General features: G+C 47.8%; 1 protein-coding gene across 2 annotated transcripts in view; it reads left to right on the forward strand.

Moving 5' to 3' along the window:
• LOC134948362 (ficolin-2-like) overlaps positions 1-11,857 on the forward strand; it is a 48,831-nt gene extending 36,974 nt beyond the window's left edge. The window contains exons 8-9 of one of the 2 annotated variants that reach the window (XM_063936295.1): positions 7,488-7,622; positions 11,372-11,857. In XM_063936295.1, the coding sequence (XP_063792365.1) occupies positions 7,488-7,622; positions 11,372-11,619 (383 nt within the window). In that variant the 3' untranslated portion in view covers positions 11,620-11,857. The remainder of the gene's footprint in view (positions 1-7,487; positions 7,623-11,371) is intronic. The other variant, XM_063936296.1, reaches the window with a different exon arrangement.
• The last annotated feature ends 519 nt before the right edge of the window (positions 11,858-12,376 follow it).

The following is a 12,376-nucleotide window of genomic DNA, read 5'->3' on the forward strand; positions in this document are numbered from 1 at the left end:
TAACGATCCGCATCTCTACATACTACATGCTGTCCTTGCCGGTGGGTTCTGATCACCTTTCCAAATAAATGAAACAATCTCACAAACATCTCAAAGTCGGAATTCGCACATTGTAAGAACAAAAGTCTGCAGTGCGGTGCAAATGAATTGGGGTCAAAGGGAGGTTTTGCGTTTTTTCATCTTCAGTGTTCAGTGCAAAACAAAACACACCATCCTTACTTCCTGGTGCATTGATGTGGGTTAAAGAAATCACATAAATACTAGTGATGTGCACCGGAAATTTTTTGGGTTTTGTGTTTTGGTTTTGGGTTCGGTTCCGCGGCCGTGTTTTGGGTTCGGACGCGTTTTAGCTAGAGATGAGCGGGTTCGGTTTCTCTGAATCCGAACCCGCCCGAACTTCATGTTTTGTTTCACGGGTCCGAGCGACTCGGATCTTCCCGCCTTGCTCGGTTAACCCGAGCGCGCCCGAACGTCATCATGACGCTGTCGGATTCTCGCGAGGCTCGGATTCTATCGCGAGACTCGGATTCTATATAAGGAGCCGCGCGTCGCCGCCATTTTCACACGTGCATTGAGATTGATAGGGAGAGGACGTGGCTGGCGTCCTCTCCATTTAGATTATAAGAGAGAGATTTACTGGAGTTTAGGACTAGGAGGAGTACTGTAGAAGTGTAGAGAGTGCAGAGAGTTTACTAGTGAGTGACCACCAGACAGTGCAGTTTATTTAATATATCCGTTCTCTGCCTGAAAAAAGCGATACACACAGTGACTCAGTCACATACCATATCTGTGTGCACTGCTCAGGCTCAGCCCAGTGTGCTGCATCATCTATATATATTATATATCTGTCTGACTGCTCAGCTCACACAGCTTATAATTGTGGGGGAGACTGGGGAGCACTGCAGTGCCAGTTATAGGTTATAGCAGGAGCCAGGAGTACATAATATTATATAGTGAGTGACCACCAGACAGTGCAGTTTATTTAATATATCCGTTCTCTGCCTGAAAAAAGCGATACACACAGTGACTCAGTCACATACCATATCTGTGTGCACTGCTCAGGCTCAGCCCAGTGTGCTGCATCATCTATATATATTATATATCTGTCTGACTGCTCAGCTCACACAGCTTATAATTGTGGGGGAGACTGGGGAGCACTGCAGTGCCAGTTATAGGTTATAGCAGGAGCCAGGAGTACATAATATTATATTAAAATTAAACAGTGCACACTTTTGCTGCAGGAGTGCCACTGCCAGTGTGACTGACCAGTGACCTGACCACACTGACCACCAGTATAGTTAGTAGTATACTTATATTGTGATTGCCTGAAAAAGTTAAACACTCGTCGTGTGACTTCACTTGTGTGTTGTTTTTTTTTTTATTCTATAAAAATAAAACTCATTCTGCTGACAGACAGTGTCCAGCAGGTCCGTCATTATATAATATATAATATATACCTGTCCGGCTGCAGTAGTGATATATATATATTTTTTATATCATTTATCATCCAGTCGCAGCAGACACAGTACGGTAGTTCACGGCTGTGGCTACCTCTGTGTCTGCACTCGGCAGGCAGTCCGTCCATAATTGTATACCACCTAACCGTGGTTTTTTTTTCTTCTTTATACATACATACTACTACGACATCTCTTTATCAACCAGTCTATATTAGCAGCAGACACAGTACAGTACGGTAGTTCACGGCTGTGGCTACCTCTGTGTCTGCACTCGGCAGGCAGTCCGTCCATAATTGTATACCACCTAACCGTGGTTTTTTTTTCTTTCTTCTTTATACATACATAGTTACATAGACATCTCTTTATCAACCAGTCTATATTAGCAGCAGACACAGTACAGTACGGTAGTTCACGGCTGTGGCTACCTCTGTGTCTGCACTCGGCAGGCAGTCCGTCCATAATTGTATACCACCTAACCGTGGTTTTTTTTTCTTTCTTCTTTATACATACATAGTTACATAGACATCTCTTTATCAACCAGTCTATATTAGCAGCAGACACAGTACAGTACGGTAGTTCACGGCTGTGGCTACCTCTGTGTCTGCACTCGGCAGGCAGTCCGTCCATAATTGTATACCACCTAACCGTGGTTTTTTTTTCTTTCTTCTTTATACATACATAGTTACATAGACATCTCTTTATCAACCAGTCTATATTAGCAGCAGACACAGTACAGTACGGTAGTTCACGGCTGTGGCTACCTCTGTGTCTGCACTCGGCAGGCAGTCCGTCCATAATTGTATACCACCTAACCGTGGTTTTTTTTTTCTTTCTTCTTTATACATACATAGTTACATAGACATCTCTTTATCAACCAGTCTATATTAGCAGCAGACACAGTACAGTACGGTAGTTCACGGCTGTGGCTACCTCTGTGTCTGCACTCGGCAGGCAGTCCGTCCATAATTGTATACCACCTAACCGTGGTTTTTTTTTTCTTTCTTCTTTATACATACATAGTTACATAGACATCTCTTTATCAACCAGTCTATATTAGCAGCAGACACAGTACAGTACGGTAGTTCACGGCTGTGGCTACCTCTGTGTCTGCACTCGGCAGGCAGTCCGTCCATAATTGTATACCACCTAACCGTGGTTTTTTTTTTCTTTCTTCTTTATACATACATAGTTACATAGACATCTCTTTATCAACCAGTCTATATTATTAGCAGCAGACACAGTACAGTACGGTAGTTCACGGCTGTGGCTACCTCTGTGTCTGCACTCGGCAGGCAGTCCGTCCATAATTGTATACCACCTAACCGTGGTTTTTTTTTCTTTCTTCTTTATACATACATACTACTACGACATCTCTTTATCAACCAGTCTATATTATTAGCAGCAGACACAGTACAGTACGGTAGTTCACGGCTGTGGCTACCTCTGTGTCTGCACTCGGCAGGCAGTCCGTCCATAATTGTATACCACCTAACCGTGGTTTTTTTTTTCTTTCTTCTTTATACATACATAGTTACATAGACATCTCTTTATCAACCAGTCTATATTAGCAGCAGACACAGTACAGTACGGTAGTTCACGGCTGTGGCTACCTCTGTGTCTGCACTCGGCAGGCAGTCCATAATTGTATACTAGTATCCATCTCCATTGTTTACCTGAGGTGCCTTTTAGTTGTGCCTATTAAAATATGGAGAACAAAAATGTTGAGGTTCCAAAATTAGGGAAAGATCAAGATCCACTTCCACCTCGTGCTGAAGCTGCTGCCACTAGTCATGGCCGAGACGATGAAATGCCAGCAACGTCGTCTGCCAAGGCCGATGCCCAATGTCATAGTACAGAGCATGTCAAATCCAAAACACCAAATATCAGTAAAAAAAGGACTCCAAAACCTAAAATAAAATTGTCGGAGGAGAAGCGTAAACTTGCCAATATGCCATTTACCACACGGAGTGGCAAGGAACGGCTGAGGCCCTGGCCTATGTTCATGGCTAGTGGTTCAGCTTCACATGAGGATGGAAGCACTCAGCCTCTCGCTAGAAAAATGAAAAGACTCAAGCTGGCAAAAGCAGCACAGCAAAGAACTGTGCATTCTTCGAAATCCCAAATCCACAAGGAGAGTCCAATTGTGTCGGTTGCGATGCCTGACCTTCCCAACACTGGACGTGAAGAGCATGCGCCTTCCACCATTTGCACGCCCCCTGCAAGTGCTGGAAGGAGCACCCGCAGTCCAGTTCCTGATAGTCAGATTGAAGATGTCAGTGTTGAAGTACACCAGGATGAGGAGGATATGGGTGTTGCTGGCGCTGGGGAGGAAATTGACCAGGAGGATTCTGATGGTGAGGTGGTTTGTTTAAGTCAGGCACCCGGGGAGACACCTGTTGTCCGTGGGAGGAATATGGCCGTTGACATGCCAGGTGAAAATACCAAAAAAATCAGCTCTTCGGTGTGGAGGTATTTCACCAGAAATGCGGACAACAGGTGTCAAGCCGTGTGTTCCCTTTGTCAAGCTGTAATAAGTAGGGGTAAGGACGTTAACCACCTCGGAACATCCTCCCTTATACGTCACCTGCAGCGCATTCATAATAAGTCAGTGACAAGTTCAAAAACTTTGGGTGACAGCGGAAGCAGTCCACTGACCAGTAAATCCCTTCCTCTTGTAACCAAGCTCACGCAAACCACCCCACCAACTCCCTCAGTGTCAATTTCCTCCTTCCCCAGGAATGCCAATAGTCCTGCAGGCCATGTCACTGGCAATTCTGACGATTCCTCTCCTGCCTGGGATTCCTCCGATGCATCCTTGCGTGTAACGCCTACTGCTGCTGGCGCTGCTGTTGTTGCTGCTGGGAGTCGATGGTCATCCCAGAGGGGAAGTCGTAAGACCACTTTTACTACTTCCACCAAGCAATTGACTGTCCAACAGTCCTTTGCGAGGAAGATGAAATATCACAGCAGTCATCCTACTGCAAAGCGGATAACTGAGGCCTTGGCATCCTGGGTGGTGAGAAACGTGGTTCCGGTATCCATCATTACTGCAGAGCCAACTAGAGACTTGTTGGAGGTACTGTGTCCCCGGTACCAAATACCATCTAGGTTCCATTTCTCTAGGCAGGCGATACCGAAAATGTACACAGACCTCAGAAAAAGAGTCACCAGTGTCCTAAAAAATGCAGCTGTACCCAATGTCCACTTAACCACGGACATGTGGACAAGTGGAGCAGGGCAGGGTCAGGACTATATGACTGTGACAGCCCACTGGGTAGATGTATGGACTCCCGCCGCAAGAACAGCAGCGGCGGCACCAGTAGCAGCATCTCGCAAACGCCAACTCTTTCCTAGGCAGGCTACGCTTTGTATCACCGCTTTCCAGAATACGCACACAGCTGAAAACCTCTTACGGCAACTGAGGAAGATCATCGCGGAATGGCTTACCCCAATTGGACTCTCCTGTGGATTTGTGGCATCGGACAACGCCAGCAATATTGTGTGTGCATTAAATATGGGCAAATTCCAGCACGTCCCATGTTTTGCACATACCTTGAATTTGGTGGTGCAGAATTTTTTAAAAAACGACAGGGGCGTGCAAGAGATGCTGTCGGTGGCCAGAAGAATTGCGGGACACTTTCGGCGTACAGGCACCACGTACAGAAGACTGGAGCACCACCAAAAACTACTGAACCTGCCCTGCCATCATCTGAAGCAAGAAGTGGTAACGAGGTGGAATTCAACCCTCTATATGCTTCAGAGGTTGGAGGAGCAGCAAAAGGCCATTCAAGCCTATACAATTGAGCACGATATAGTAGGTGGAATGCACCTGTCTCAAGCGCAGTGGAGAATGATTTCAACGTTGTGCAAGGTTCTGATGCCCTTTGAACTTGCCACACGTGAAGTCAGTTCAGACACTGCCAGCCTGAGTCAGGTCATTCCCCTCATCAGGCTTTTGCAGAAGAAGCTGGAGACATTGAAGGAGGAGCTAACACGGAGCGATTCCGCTAGGCATGTGGGACTTGTGGATGGAGCCCTTAATTCGCTTAACAAGGATTCACGGGTGGTCAATCTGTTGAAATCAGAGCACTACATTTTGGCCACCGTGCTCGATCCTAGATTTAAAGCCTACCTTGGATCTCTCTTTCCGGCAGACACAAGTCTGCTGGGGTTGAAAGACCTGCTGGTGACAAAATTGTCAAGTCAAGCGGAACGTGACCTGTCAACATCTCCTCCTTCACATTCTCCCGCAACTGGGGGTGCGAGGAAAAGGCTCAGAATTCCGAGCCCACCCGCTGGCGGTGATGCAGGGCAGTCTGGAGCGACTGCTGATGCTGACATCTGGTCCGGACTGAAGGACCTGACAACGATTACGGACATGTCGTCTACTGTCACTGCATATGATTCTCTCAACATTGATAGAATGGTGGAGGATTATATGAGTGACCGCATCCAAGTAGGCACGTCACACAGTCCGTACTTATACTGGCAGGAAAAAGAGGCAATTTGGAGGCCCTTGCACAAACTGGCTTTATTCTACCTAAGTTGCCCTCCCACAAGTGTGTACTCCGAAAGAGTGTTTAGTGCCGCCGCTCACCTTGTCAGCAATCGGCGTACGAGGTTACATCCAGAAAATGTGGAGAAGATGATGTTCATTAAAATGAATTATAATCAATTCCTCCGCGGAGACATTGACCAGCAGCAATTGCCTCCACAAAGTACACAGGGAGCTGAGATGGTGGATTCCAGTGGGGACGAATTGATAATCTGTGAGGAGGGGGATGTACACGGTGATATATCGGAGGGTGATGATGAGGTGGACATCTTGCCTCTGTAGAGCCAGTTTGTGCAAGGAGAGATTAATTGCTTCTTTTTTGGGGGGGGTCCAAACCAACCCGTCATATCAGTCACAGTCGTGTGGCAGACCCTGTCACTGAAATGATGGGTTGGTTAAAGTGTGCATGTCCTGTTTTGTTTATACAACATAAGGGTGGGTGGGAGGGCCCAAGGACAATTCCATCTTGCACCTCTTTTTTCTTTTCTTTTTCTTTGCATCATGTGCTGATTGGGGAGGGTTTTTTGGAAGGGACATCCTGCGTGACACTGCAGTGCCACTCCTAAATGGGCCCGGTGTTTGTGTCGGCCACTAGGGTCGCTAATCTTACTCACACAGTCAGCTACCTCATTGCGCCTCTTTTTTTCTTTGCGTCATGTGCTGTTTGGGGAGGGTTTTTTGGAAGGGACATCCTGCGTGACACTGCAGTGCCACTCCTAGATGGGCCCGGTGTTTGTGTCGGCCACTAGGGTCGCTAATCTTACTCACACAGCTACCTCATTGCGCCTCTTTTTTTCTTTGCGTCATGTGCTGTTTGGGGAGGGTTTTTTGGAAGGGACATCCTGCGTGACACTGCAGTGCCACTCCTAGATGGGCCCGGTGTTTGTGTCGGCCACTAGGGTCGCTAATCTTACTCACACAGCTACCTCATTGCGCCTCTTTTTTTCTTTGTGTCATGTGCTGTTTGGGGAGGGTTTTTTGGAAGGGCCATTCTGCGTGACACTGCAGTGCCACTCCTAGATGGGCCCGGTGTTTGTGTCGGCCACTAGGGTCGCTAATCTTACTCACACAGCTACCTCATTGCGCCTCTTTTTTTCTTTGCGTCATGTGCTGTTTGGGGAGGGTTTTTTGGAAGGGCCATCCTGCGTGACACTGCAGTGCCACTCCTAGAATACATTTAAGAATACACACAAGCTTATACAATATATTACCATATAATTATACACAATAACACACAAACATTAATAGCTATTAATACTATACACATTAATATATACGCTGGTAACAAGGGGATGCCCTGCGGGCTAAACATTTATTCTCAGTACCTGATGACCCCTCGGATCTCACTACTCCGGGTTAGGAATTTGATTTTAAAAGAAAATCGAAACAACGTTTTCTCGTTTATATAGGACCTCAAACATGCAGGACAGCGCTACCGATACATTATATGTAGTTTTATTTCTTTCTCTATAAAGGCTCATGGGAACTGCGCATTGACCTACAAGACTTTGAAAATAAAAAGATGTTTGCCAAGTACACATACTTCAAAGTCTTGAATGAGACAGAGAAATACCAGCTCATGATTGGAGCCTACAAGGAGGGTACTGCAGGTGAGACACCATGTGGCCAAGTTGTATATAGAAGGTTGTTGGTGCAAAACTGCATTGACGGAGCTGCAATGATGTCGAACTGCTCACTATTTGCCTCGGCTGCAGTTTACAATTGTTTCTTCTTTTTTTTCACTCCAACAAACTCTCTTCTTTACTATTACCACTAAACTAAAGCCTGATTTGCTGTTTCTGGCCGAACTGAAACGAGAAATGGTACATATAGCTCTGTGTGTATGCATGATTTGCGGGGGCCCGCAGTCCCTAGCGACGGTGCCCGGTCGACCCTGCTGCATTACCGGCCAAGCATTGACGCTAGCAACCGCATCATTTGTAATGAAGGACAGAGCAATATGTCACTCCGACTTTCATTACATTGCTCAACGTCTACCCAGGATCCGATATTATGGCCCACCGTACTGACATATTGGCTGGGTGCACATCGTCCCAGATTAAGTTGATAATGGGCCAGTGCAATGCTTCCTAAATCACCCAGCTGCCTAAATTGTAAATATAATCCCAAAAATGATGTAGTATACATGAATTACAAGAATACAAAAATTTCATAGAAAGTCTTCTTTCAATAGAGAGAGGGATCCTTCAGATCTCCCTTTATATGGTCATTACAGAGGGCGTCAGAGGCGGAACTACCGGCAGTGCACTGCACTGGGGCCCGCCTCTGTCCAGGGGCCCAAGCATATAATGAGTCAAACTGACTCATTACATGCCGCTGTGCGCTGCGGGCAACCGCTGCCCGCAGCACACAGCCGCCCGGCGAGGAGAGGAGCAGCGGCACGGATGGGGGCCGGAGGAGGGAGCCGCAGCAGCGCTTTGTTACTGGTGGAGGCGCTGCTGCTGCTGCTCCTCTGCTTCCCTATAGGCTGTCTTCCGAGAACAGCCTATAGGGAAGCAGAGGAGCAGCAGCAGCAGCGCCTCCACCAGTAACAAAGCGCTGCTGCGGCTCCCTCCTCCACCTTCCTCCTCCTCATTCTCTACTGCCCGGGAATCGTTGTCTGACGCAGCTGCACCGAGGAGCCTGAGCCGGCGGAGAGGGTAAGTATAATTCTTCTTTCTTTCTTTTTCTCTTTTTCTTTCTTTATTTTTTTACTTTCTTTCTTTCTTGGGCCTGCCTGCTGCAATGTGTAAAAATGGGGGACTGCCTGCCGCTATGTATAAAAAGGGGGGACTGCCTGACGTAATGTGTAAAAAGGGGGAATCAGCCCGCCGCAATGTGTAAAAAGGGGTAATCTGGCTGCCGCAATGTGTACAAAGGGGTAATCTGCCTGCCGCTATGTGTACAAAGGGGTAATCTGCCTGCCGCTATGTGTACAAAGGGGTAATCTGCCTGCCGCTATGTGTACAAATGGGTAATCTGCCTGCCGTAATGTGTAAAAATGGGGACGCTGTCTGCCGCTATGTGTAACAAGGGCACGCTGTCTGCCGTAATGTGTAAAAAGTGTACGCTGTCTGCCGTTATGTGTCACAAGGGCACGCTGTCTGCTGCTATGTGTAACAAGGGCACGCGGTCTGCCGTTATGTGTAAAAAGGGTACGCTGTCTGCCGTTATGTGTAAAAAGTGCACGCTGTCTGCTGTAATGTGTAAAAAGAGGAATCTGTCCACTGTAAGGTGTAAAAGGGTCTCTACCTGGTGTAGTGGTGCTACTGTGCGACGTAATTTGAATAATGGAGACTACTGTGTACCGTTTTATGAGATTGTATTATTCTGTGGCCACACCCCTTCCCCACGAAGCCACGCCACTATGTATTTTTGCGCGCACCTACGGCACGCACTGCCCCTGTTTTGCATGCAGGGGTGGTGCTCCGATGCCGTTTCTTGCACACAGTGCTAAAATGTCTAGTTACGGCACTGTTGCTAGGTATCCATTTCTCTGGCCCTGAGCAGGTCCCCCTCACCAGATCCTCTCCAGGGGTGAGGGGGTGGACTTGGATGGGATGTGTGTGTGTGGGGATATGTGGGGGGGGGGGGGCAAAGCATTTTGTCGCACCTGGGCCCACCGCTCGCTTGTTCCGCCACTGGAGGGCGTGGTTCTGAGACGGACGCCATGTGGCTGTACTAGCCGGAAGCTGGTCTACTACCTTATGCTAATTATTATTACCAGTTATTTATATAGCGCACACATATTCCGCAGGGCTTTACAGTGAGTATGCGTATGGCTAATGCAACTATCTGTAAAGACTGAAACATATATAAATATATATATATATATATTCATATACACATACAGTACATGCACTCACACAGCGGCGTTTCTAGAGAGGAGGAGACCCGTGTGCAGACTCCGTGTGTGGGCCCCCTCCTCTTCCGTAGCCTTCACCACCGCTGTCCGCCACTGTCAGCGCTGAGACTCTGGCACAGTGCCAGAGTCTACAGCGCATGCGCAGGACTCCGAAAAATGTCCGCTGGGCATGCGCTGTAGACTCTGCCAGAGTCTCTAGTGCTCAGTGCGCTAGCAGCGGCGGTGACCGCTACAGGAGAGGGGTGGGCCCACACACAGTCACCGATGGACGCCGGAAAGGTGAGTATTGAAGAAGTGGGTGCAGTGTGTGCGGTGGGGGCCCCCTCTGGACCCACACATACATGCAGCAATAGATCTTCTGCTCTTGAAGCTGCTAGATGCACACACTACAGCTGCACGGTTTAGTGCAGTCGAGTGCCTGCCGCTCCGGAGTCCGGTATGGCCGCCACCCACCGCAAGCCTGCCTGCATCTCTGGACGTCCCTCTCACTGCCAGCTGCTGTGGAGTTTCTGCATCCTGCTCCCCTCGGCTGTCTCACTCAATGCCGCCTTCAACTCTCCCAGGCTATCTCGTGCTTTGCAAAGCACACAGCACACAGAGCTGCCCCGAGTGCAGCTACTCCTGTCACTATAGAGACGGAGACAGAGCTGTCTCCGTCTCAAAGAAGATTTTAAAAAAAAAGACTTAGCCCGTCAAGGGGGATTCCAGGTACTCGGAAACCCCCTCTGTGTGCGCCACTGGAGTGGGAATAGAAACCATGGCAACCGCAGGTCGCCACCGAGCCCGCAGCATGGCGAGAGCAGCGGGCCCGCAAGGGGCTTGTTGCGCTCGCCCCCCACCCACATGCCAGGATACCAGCATCGGCATGCTGACCAGCGGTCTCCTGACCACCGGTCACACATACCACACCCCTGCCAGGAATAGACGCTGTGCGCAGGCGCACAGCATCTATTCACCACTGCTCTGCTCAGAGCACCGGGTGACAAGGGGAACACCCAACTGCAGGGCAGCATCAGAGGCAGGATGGGGCAGAGAAGGAGGCGGGTTATTCTCCTCAGCACTAGCATGTACAGCACTGAGCAGGGCAGCATCAGAGGCGGGACGGGGCAGAGAAGGAGGCGGGTTATTCTCCTCAGCACCAGCAGTTACAGCACTGAGCAGGGCAGCATCAGAGGCGGGACTGGGCAGAGAAGGAGGCGGATTATTCTCCTCAGCACCAGCATGTACAGCACTGAGCAGGGCAGCATCAGAGGCGGGACGGGGCAGAGAAAGAGGCGGGTTATTCTCCTCAGCACCAGCATTTTGACAGCATCAATCCGTGGAAGCCCAGAGATGCGACCTGACAAAGATTGTCATTATTCTTTAAATTCCGTAGTGAAGCATGGGTATTCAGCTAGTCAATAAATTTTAAAAAAGTTATCTGAGGGCGTTGTCTCCTTTAAACCTTTGCTGGTGGTTTGAGAAAAGTTTCTAACATGTTGTGTTATTTCATAGGGGATTCCATGTCAGGATTGAACAATATGAAGTTCTCTACGAAGGACCAGGACAATGATACTTATGAAAACAGCTGCTCTGTACTTTACAAGGGTGGCTGGTGGTATAGCAGCTGCCACACCGCAAACCTGAATGGGCTCTACCACTTGGGGGAACACACCTCCTACGCTGACGGCATCAACTGGTACACCGGAAAGGGGCATCATTACTCCTTCAAGCATGTGGAAATGAAGATTAGGGCTGTTTAAAGAAGTACAAATAAAGATTGTTAATAAACTGATGCAGAGGGAGGACTAGAATTATCTTCTATGCTGTTCTTGGTGGTGAGCTTCTTGCTCAGCGAAGTTGTTTGCTGGATGCTACCATGTTTCATAACTATACTGTTTGCACAGATTATGCTGCAGCTGTGTATATAAGTACAGGAATATGTAAGTTGCATTGATGCGTTTTGCATTTTGTCTTTTTAATAAAAAGTTATTGTTTTTATATTTATGCTCATAAATTCTCTCATTCATTTGAATAATCTCTTGTAACAGATATATATTCAGAAACCATTCCGCTCATAATAAGGGACAAGCAAAAACTCCTACTTGCAATTACAACCGAATCGGAAAATGAACACTTCCCACCTGCAAAGAACAATATTTCAGTAATCCAATGAAAATATTTTTGAATGTCACAAAATAATGTATGTACTAGCCTTGGAGGGAGATAAAGTGGATGGAGATAAAGTAAGAGCCAATCAGCTCCTGTCATTTTTCAAACACAGCCTGTAACATGGCAGTTAGGATCTGATTGGTTGGTACTTAATCTTTCTCTTTTTTATCTCTCAAGGCTTAGTATATAGACCCCACCCTAGACCCTCGCCACACCCATGACCTGGTGAATGTGAAGAAAGGGCCTGCTTCTGACTCACCACTAGCACAAGGTACCGCAGGAAAAGACAGGGTGACTGGAGTCCTGGACTTTGGATTGCTTCTCCGGAAAGGTAAGTATCCATGAATT

This window comes from Pseudophryne corroboree, chromosome 8 (assembly GCF_028390025.1).
Source record: "Pseudophryne corroboree isolate aPseCor3 chromosome 8, aPseCor3.hap2, whole genome shotgun sequence".
Taxonomy (NCBI): Eukaryota; Metazoa; Chordata; class Amphibia; order Anura; family Myobatrachidae; genus Pseudophryne; species Pseudophryne corroboree.